The following is a 9,393-nucleotide window of genomic DNA, read 5'->3' on the forward strand; positions in this document are numbered from 1 at the left end:
GGGTATCCAAGACTGAAAAACATTCTGCATGTAGAAGGACTGAAGGCAAATCTTCTGAGTATAAGTCAATTATGTGATTGAAATCTGGTGGTAAAATTTACTCATGACAGATGTGTGGTCTATGATGAAGCTGGTCAGTGTGTTTTAACTGGTTAAAAATCTTCAGACAATTGCTATTTGCTAGAGAAATTGGAAGTCTGTTATAACACATCTTGCAACATCACTGAAATTTGGCATCAGAAGCTTGGACATCTGAACTTCCAAAACCTGATGAAGATTACAGAAATGAAAGCTTTTAAGGGAATGCCCAAGCTCACGAAAAAGGGAGATGGTGTATGTGGACCTTTTAAACTGGGAAAGCAAAGTCATGCTTCTCACAAAGTGGTGCAAGACATTGGTATAACGAGAGTGCTAGAACTCTTGCATATGGATCTCATTGGATCCACACAGACAGAAAGCTTGTCAGGTAAAAGATATGTATTCATGTGTGTTGATGACTATTCCAGGTACACCTTGGTGGACTTCCTCAAGGAGAAATCAGATACTTTTGGAGCCTTCAAGAAGTTATGCATGTAACTTCAAAATGAGAAAGAGTGTCAAATTGGGAAGATTGTCAGAATCAGAAGTGATCATGGAAGAGAATTTGAAAATGCTCAGTTTGTAGAATTTAGTAGAGAACATGGGATTCGTCATGAATTTTCAGCTCCAAAAACTCCTTAACAAAACGGTGTGGTAGAAAGGAAGAATCGCACTCTCCAAGAGATGGCTCGCATTATGTTGAATTCCAAGAAACTCTCTACAAAGTTTTGGGCGGAAGTAATCAATACAGCATGCTACATCATTAATAGAGTGTACATTCGGCCTTCAACCAACATGACACCGTATGAAATTTGGAGAGGTAAAAGGCCAAATCTCAAATACTTTCACATCTTTGGAAGCAAATGTTACATTCTGAATGATAGAGATCAGCTGGGAAAGTTTAACAAGAAAAGTGATGAAGGATTATTCATGGGATATTCAACTACTAGTAGAGCCTATCGGGTGTTCAATTCAAGAACCAAAAAGATGATGGAAACTATTAATGTTGTTGTTGATGATTTCTTTGATATGGAGACTCAAGGTGCATCAAGTGAGCCAAACAAGCCTATCACTCAGAATCATGAATCAACAGATGAAGAGTTACAGGCAGAACAAGAAGTTGCAACATAGGTTACGACACCAACTACAACAACAGAAACTGCTCAGGATTCCGGTCAGGATTCAGACAGACAACAGGTTATAACTGATGTTGCAACTGAAGTTACAATAAGCGAAATCATCTCAGAATTAGATAAAAAATAAATTGACAATGAAGAAGATAATAAAGACAACATTCTTGAACCATCCTTAATAATAAAGAAGAATCACCCTATTCAGAATGTGATTGGTAATGTGATTGAAGGAAGGAGAACCAGAAGCACTCAAAGAATTGATTATCGAGAATTGGACGGCTACACATGTTACATCTCTCTTATTGAACCAAAGAATATCAAAGAAGCTTTAGTTGATGAATACTGGATGGCTGCAATGCAAGAAGAATTGAATCAGTTTGTTCGAAATGATGCGTGGACATTGGTCCCAAGGACAAAGGATGTGAATGTTATTGGAACCAAGTGGATTTTCAAGAACAAGATTGATGACAAAGGCAACATCACCAGAAATAAAGCAAGACTAGTGGCTCAAGGATATACTCAAGTTGAAGGAGTTCACTTTGATGAAACATTTGCACCAGTTGCACACTTGGAATCCATCAGATTATTGTTAGCAGTAGCATGTTGTATGGGGTTCAAGCTACATCAAATGGATGTCAAGAGTGCTTTTCTAAATGGAGTTATAAGTGAAGAAGTTTTTGTGGAGTAACCAAAAGGTTTTGAAGATCCTCAACATTCAGATCATGTGTTCAAATTGAAAAAGGCTCTCTATAGCTTGAAGCAAGCTCCTCGGGCTTGGTATGAAAGGCTTACAAAATTCTTACTTGAAAAGGGCTACCAAAGAGGGGCAGTAGACAACACTTTATTCATAAAGAAGTCCAAATCAGATCTTATGGTGGCACAAATATATGTTGATGATATCATATTTGGTTCAACATCACAAAAGCAAGTGGATGAGTTTGTTCATCTAATGCAAGAAGAGTTTAAAATGAGCATGGTAGGTGAACTAAACTACTTTTTGGGTTTCCAAATCAAAAAATGCAAAGAAGGAATTTTCATTTCTCAAACCAAGTATGCACAGAACTTGGTGAAAAGATTTGGCTTGGAAAAGGCTAGACACATGAGAACACACATGAGAACACCCATGAGTGTGAATCAAAAGTTGACAAAAGATGAGCATGGAAAAGATGTAGACTGAAGTCTCTATAGAAGCATGATTGGAAGCTTACTCTATCTCACAGCCAGCAGGCCAGACATCTCTTTCAGTGTTGGAGTTTGTGCAAGATATTAAGCAACATCGAAGGAGTCTCATTTGAAAGCTGTTAAACGTATCATCAGATATGTTCATGGTACTATAGAATATGGAATTTGGTATTCAAAAGAATCCAACTCACATCTTGCGGGTTATAGTGATGCATATTGGGCAGGAAACATTGATGATAGAAAAAGCACCTCAGGAGGATGTTTCTACCTTGGTAACAACTTGGTCACATGGTATAGCAAGAAGCAAATTTCTATTTCCCTCTCTACTATTGAGGCTGAATACATAGCAGCAGGAAGTTGTTGTACACAATTAGTGTGGATGAAGCAAATACTTGAGGACTATGGCTTACAACAAGGGCTATTGACTATATTTTGTGACAACAAAAGTACAATTGATATCTCCAAGAATCTAGTCCAACATTCTCGTACCAAACATATTAATCTTCGACACCACTTTATACGAGATTTAGCAGAGAACAAAACAGTTGTTATTGATTATGTTGCAACATAAAAATAATTGGCGGACATTTTTACCAAACCCCTTGATGCTACAAGATTCAAAAAGTTGAGGGGTGAAATTGGCCTTTGCCAATTTTAATCCCTAGTGGGGACTACAAACGACCTGCATCTGCTATAGTTTACTAATGTCATTTGCAGCAGGAAGAAGGAGTTCTGAAGACAGGAGGAGCTGATGACCAGGAATTCTGAAGATAGGGGAGTTGTAGAACAAGTTATAACAAGTCTTACAAAAACCAATGAAGACTTTGGCATCAATTTAGACACAAAAAGGGAGAAGTTGTCCAGTGCAAGAGTTCCAAACCGATTGGGTGTATTTGTTTGTGCTTAATTTGTACATCACTAGTTGCAATGTTATCATATATTTTGTAAGCAAATAGATGATCTTCTTTAGTTTGTAAATTCTATGTCTCAGTCGAGTTGTAACATGATGTTGTAATAGGAGTCAGTCTGGGTGCAAAAGTAGTTGTGTCAAATTATGCCAAAGGGGGAGATTGTTAGTGCAACCGTACTATTTTTGCCATTATTTGACACATAGTCAAGGTGATGTGGCATAATTGATGACATGACAAGGCATGGTGACATGACAAGGAGTCTTGGGTTGCAAGGCAAACTATCTTGAAAATATTGGTGGAGCTATTTTTAGTTTGTCTATAATTTTGAGGCAAATATCTTGAAGATCTTGGTGGAGTTATTTTTGGTAACATGTTACAACTTGAAGACAAGATCATATCAAGACCATATTTATGAGATGCGATTGAAGACTAAATATGGATGGAGCTTAATTGAAGAAATATCTATCAATGGTATGAATGAAGGCTAATTGAAGATATGATTTGAAGAATCCTTGATGAGAATGATTGAAGATCATTATCAGCAAGATTTGAGAATCAAACTTTAGTGAATTGAAGATCAAGTTTGGAGAATCTTTGAAGACCAAACTTGGAAGGTTGAAGATCAAGTTTGGCAAGTTCCATGAAGACGCACAAGGACGTGCGCCCCTTGCAAGAGGAGTGCGTGATGAGGAACTGAGGAGGTAGGCTAGTTGCTGGCAGTCAGGATCAGGAGATTTGGCTACATCGACTCAAACTAAGCATGATCTGGAGATTGATGGGTCTTGAGGTCATCCACAATGTAACCAGAACATTGTCAAGTCAGCAGTCAGGGCCATGTTGCAACCTATGTTACAACAGGAGTTGCAACAACTAATTTCGGAAGGTTTTTAAATTAGTAGCCGCAGGTATTCTAAAAGAGGTATACGCTATATTTGGGACGTTGAGGCGTCTATATAAGCTACCTTGCTCATAGATTGTAAGTGTGACTTGTGGAGGAGAGTGTGTGAGCATTAGACAATCTAGAGAGGGTAGTGATCTTTATTGTTGAGAGAGTGAGTGACAAGTGTTTGTACTCATATATTTTCACCTCTATTAGTGGATTGTTTATCTCCGGGCTTGGCCCTCCAGACGTAGGCTAGTGGACACCGAAATGGGTTACCAATCTTGTGTGTCTCCTTCTTGCTTGGTTTGTGTGATTGTTCTTTGAGTGTTTTGAGTGTTCTTTAAACCACAAACCACATCGGCGGAACTAACACTAACTTAATCAAAACAGTAAATAAAAGTAAAAAAAATTTCAAATTAGGAATTCGATCAGTGTGTAGAGCACTATCCTAATTGCTGAGACCAATTCCGTCTCCTCTCTTCAAGAATTTGTGGGCTCCCTTTTATCATCAGAGTACAACAAACTTAGGTATGCAACCTTATCACATAACACAAATGTCAACAACAATATGCAATATATATATATATATATATATATATGAGAAAATAAAAATAAAGGAATTTTCTAATTTGTACCAACATAAATCCAAGAGATTTATTTGAAGAGTAAGCAAAAGACATCTGTAATGAAGTACCTGAACTCTTTTATGACTTTTTTTTTTTAATTTGGGTTTGATTAGAGAGAAATTTGGGTTTACTAAAGTTCTAGCAATGTTGGGCTTGAGCTATTCTAGTTCAAACAACACCCATTGTAACAACACTCATCTCTTTCCAAGGTATTCTACACAAAGTACTCCAAGTAGGGTTGTAAACGAGCCGAGCCGAGCCGAGCCAAGCTTTGCCTTGTTCAAGCTTGGCTCGTTACTATTTAATTGAGCTTGAGCTTGAGCCGAGCTTTCTTCGAGCTTCATTTTTCATGTTCAAGCTTGGCTCGTTACTATTTTAACCGAGCTCGAGCTCTAATCGAGCTTATTTCGAGCTTCATGCTCGAGTACAACTTGTTAAGAAAATTCAAAGCTTAACCTTGGCTTATTAGCTTAATTAAGGCTTGACTATTTTTTTATATTCTATTTTTTTATTTAGTAAAGTATCATTTAAAGCTTATTTAATGAATTATTATCAAGTGTGACTCAACTCGATTTGAGTTTGAGGATTAAAAGAATAATTTAAGCTTATTTATTGAATCATTAAGGTTTGAGTTCAAGCTTGTTAAAATCTTCATTAAATAAGTTAACAAATAATTACAATAATAACAAAATAAACATTGTGATGTAACTATCTATCTATAAATATATTTTTTTCGATATTATTAACGATCCGATAAATAAGCTTGTTCATGACACTATGAATGGTTATATTAATGATTGTTACAAATAAAATTGGAAATGATAATATAAACAAGTTTTTAATTATACAATAAACAAGTTGTTCAAAAGATTTAATGAGGTGAGCTTGGTGGTGTTCAAGCTTGGCTTGTTTATCTTACGAGCTCATTTAACTTATTGAACTAGCTGACATGAGCTTTTAACGAGCTAAGCTTTTAAATAGTAGTTAAGAGCCCTATATGTGTGACTGAAATTGACAACAACGACATAGTCACATATACACCTTAATATACATACATATACATATATATATATATAAACGAGCTCACAACTGAGTTGATAAACGAGTTTATTCACGAGCTGTGTTCGCGAGCCAAAATGAGCCGAGCTTTCGGCTGCTCAAGCTTGACTCGTTTACAATATGAGCTAAACACGAATGAGCCCTTATCGAGCCGAACACCGAGCCGCTCACGAACGGCTCGGCTCAAATACACCCTTAACTCCAAGAATACTACATAGAGGTGTTAGTGAATATTATTGGACAAAATCTCCTTCTTGTACATTTAATCATCATACAATCTTATCAATACTAGGATGATTTTAAGTTTAACAGCTTTGGAGTTTTATTTTATCAATTTTTTAATTATTAATTGGAATTACATCTTTCCCCATACCTTCCCTTGTTAATGTGGAGAAGGATGGGTAAATTTCTCTCTTTTTTTTTTAAAAAAATTAAGATTAATTTTGAAAAATAAAAAGATAATGAATAAAATAGATATATCATGAGTTTATTAAAAAAATTAATATTTTTTTAAATATAAAAGAATTGGCAAATATTTGTATCTAATGTGCATTAAGAAAGTCGACATACTAATGTTTTTCTTATGTTTTTTCAGACCGAGTCATGTGATAGGCATTTGTGGACTTTGGTGATGGAATTAGCATCGGATTACCAACGGAATAAAACTTCATCGATTCAATTTATTTCTTTTAACTTACCAACAGAATTTGAAGACATAGCAACGGAATAAATTGAATAGCAACGGAATATGTTCCGTTGTTATTTAGTTGCTAAAATTTGTCCGCGTAAAATTTGCCGGGAACTTCCGTTGTGATACTCTTGCAACGAACATATTCTGTTGTTATTTGTATATTTTGGCGACGGAAGTCGTGTCGGATTACCGACGGAGTAAGATTTAATATGTTCAACTTATTTGTGTTAAATTACCGATGGAATGTTAAATAGTAGCAATGGAATTTAAATGAATAGCAACGGAAATTTAGCAACGGAAATTTCCATTATGAAACCTTGCAATGGAAATATTCCATCATTAGTTTTGGATGTTGGCGACAAAATTAGCATCAAATTACCAATAGAATAAGATTTAATATGTTGCGCTTATTTGTACTAATATTAATTTGATAATTATTAATTTTAATATTTTTTTCATAATAATTATAAATTTTAATTTATGATATATATATAATTATTGTATATATACCAAATTACAGTATACATGTAATTGTAATATAATTTTTTTTATTTTTTTTGAATTTTTCATTTTACTAAATTAATTTATTTTTAATTATTGTTACTATAGATTTATAATACATCAATTTATCAAAAGAAAATTATAAAATTTTTTAATGTTCATCTATAAAATATTTATTTATTTTATTTTCTATAATTATAAGAAAATATAATATGAATGCAATATATAGTGTTAATTTAAACCTCCTATATTTATTTTTCTTATATTAGATTTTTCAATGATGGATTAAATGATAAAATCTTATTAAAAAAATAAATTTTAAAAAAGAATGAATAAACCTTAGTCTCATTAAAAGGCTAGGGCTGCAACTTCTCTTTTCTTTTTCCCCTCCTTCTCCCTTTTCCTCTCTTTCTCCTTCGCGCCGTCACCTCCTGGACCACCACAATCTCTCCATTACTAAATCGCCCCATTCCGGAGAGTTTCACTGTCGGCCGACATCCTAGGCCCTTATTCAGGCGTCAACACGAAACTCTCCTACCTCAAGGTACCCATCGATCTAATCTCCTCACTGTTCTACCATTGTGGATCAATTGCTTTTCTTTTAGGAAATTGGATTGTAAAACTGCTCAATCTTATCTTTGTTTGTGAAATCCTGCTCCTGCTGCTTTAAGAAATAGAGACTCAAGGTTCGGAAACCCATTCTGCATTTAGAGATCCTTTGTCGCTGGCAAAGAATGGGTTAAAGAATTTATTTGTCAACGAAGTACGCTGCTGGGTCACTTCTTTGATGATCGATACTGCCACTATTCAAAGGTAATAAGATTTGATCTATAAACCTTATCTAAATTCTAATTTTTATTTGTTTAGAATGAGGCTTGTCAAGCCTAAATAACCTTTAATCTACTTTTAATACTTGGTCTAACTTGGACTTGGGATTCTATAATAGATCTCAAGCTTTGCAACTTTTTAACCAACTGCAATATGAACAATAACATTATTACGCCTTGTGATAATGGTACAAATTTCACCTAGTGTATATGCTTAGGTATGCTGCATACTGAATTAAACTTTTACTCTTCGCCACAGGCGACTAACTGCTTTTATTTTTTGATTCGTGGATTGTATGATAAAAAAATATGATTACAACCCTTGGCTGTGTTATGATTTTTATAAAGAATTTTGAAATAACTGTTTTCCTGATCAAGAACGGAAGATACCATGGTAATAAGAAGGCACTCCATCCTTTATTGTTCTGTCTAATATTAAACTTGCACAGAATGAATGAACTAGGACATATAGCTTGTGCTATTTTCCCTAAAAACTGAAAAGGTTGAGATGACCTGTGAAATTTTTGACAACTTAAATGCTCTTCTATTATACATTGTGAATATCATAGTTCAAACTTATATTGCATCAAGATTCTATTTTCAATAGTGAGAAAATTTATTAGATAATGCATGCTATTCAGTTCTCCTCATGTGGTATTCTTATTCTATTATTCACAGGTGAGAGAAGCTCACTAGCTCAAGACAATTTCATATTGGTTGTTGGGAGAAGAGGAAGCAAACACCTGGACCTGTGATGTTCTATATTTTCTTCCCTAGTGCATCTCTCAAGGATAACTCGTCTCGGCTTATTGAAACAAAGGACAACATCTAATCTTTTTCCTAATTGTTTGCTCATATAGACATCAATTTATTAGTTCGGTTCATGCTTATAGAATGAAACATGTCCTTTTTATATAGATTTTAATATCAGGTTCTAATGCCCCAAAAGAATGTCTTTCGCTTCTCTACCTTCAATCGGAGATGATAATAATTTTACTTTCGAACACCAAAATTATAAATTAGATTTTTCTTTGATGTTTCCATTGCTAGAGGAACCTTAAAGTCGGCTTTTAAAAAGAATTTATCTTGCATTTAGTCATCGTATGTGTAATTTTTTCGCAGATGCTAGAGGAACCTAGCTATTTTGTGCTCTGACTGATGAAAAAAATATGATATATGATGATTGGAATTCCAGCAATAGTTTTCTTTTCTTTTTTGAATTGGCCTAGAGTATAAAATGGTTTGTCACCTTATCTGATGCCTTTTGTTTCTGGTGTTCAAATTAAACTGGTTGTCCATTTCAAAGGTTATTTCATCTAAAAATTTGAATGCAGGTATGAACTTGGACCATTCAATATGTTTTCGGTTGCTAGTGTTACCCAAAGAGGAACCTTCAGAAAAACTTTCTATAGATCTTAACTTAATTAAGCAGATATGTGAATATAAGAAAGATTTTTTTGTTTTTTTAATTTCATTATCCGGTCTTTGTAAAGATTTTTTTG

The 9,393-nt window shown here is 34.4% G+C and overlaps 1 protein-coding gene across 1 annotated transcript; it reads left to right on the forward strand.

Annotated features, from left to right (window-relative positions):
• The first annotated feature begins 1,159 nt into the window (after positions 1-1,159).
• On the forward strand, positions 1,160-8,608 carry LOC120263205. Its single transcript, XM_039271082.1, has 5 exons — positions 1,160-1,275; positions 1,446-1,638; positions 7,425-7,608; positions 7,736-7,877; positions 8,570-8,608. Exons 1-5 carry the CDS (start codon positions 1,160-1,162, stop codon positions 8,571-8,573), a joined length of 639 nt encoding a protein of 212 aa, XP_039127016.1. The 3' UTR covers positions 8,574-8,608.
• The last annotated feature ends 785 nt before the right edge of the window (positions 8,609-9,393 follow it).

Source organism: Dioscorea cayenensis, chromosome 6 (genome assembly GCF_009730915.1).
Source record: "Dioscorea cayenensis subsp. rotundata cultivar TDr96_F1 chromosome 6, TDr96_F1_v2_PseudoChromosome.rev07_lg8_w22 25.fasta, whole genome shotgun sequence".
NCBI lineage: Eukaryota > Viridiplantae > Streptophyta > Magnoliopsida > Dioscoreales > Dioscoreaceae > Dioscorea > Dioscorea cayenensis.

What these genes read in the sequence shown, in the direction of transcription:
- LOC120263205 (XM_039271082.1), top strand. Translation starts at nt 1,160, where the DNA reads ATGAATCAACAGATGAAGAGTTACAGGCAGAACAAGAAGTTGCAACAT. An exon ending in CAAGGACAAAGGATGTGAAT is followed by an intron (nt 1,639 to 7,424) that starts GTTATTGGAACC and finishes TTAAAAGGCTAG; the next exon opens with GGCTGCAACTTCTCTTTTCT. An exon ending in CGAAACTCTCCTACCTCAAG is followed by an intron (nt 7,609 to 7,735) that starts GTACCCATCGAT and finishes TGCTGCTTTAAG; the next exon opens with AAATAGAGACTCAAGGTTCG.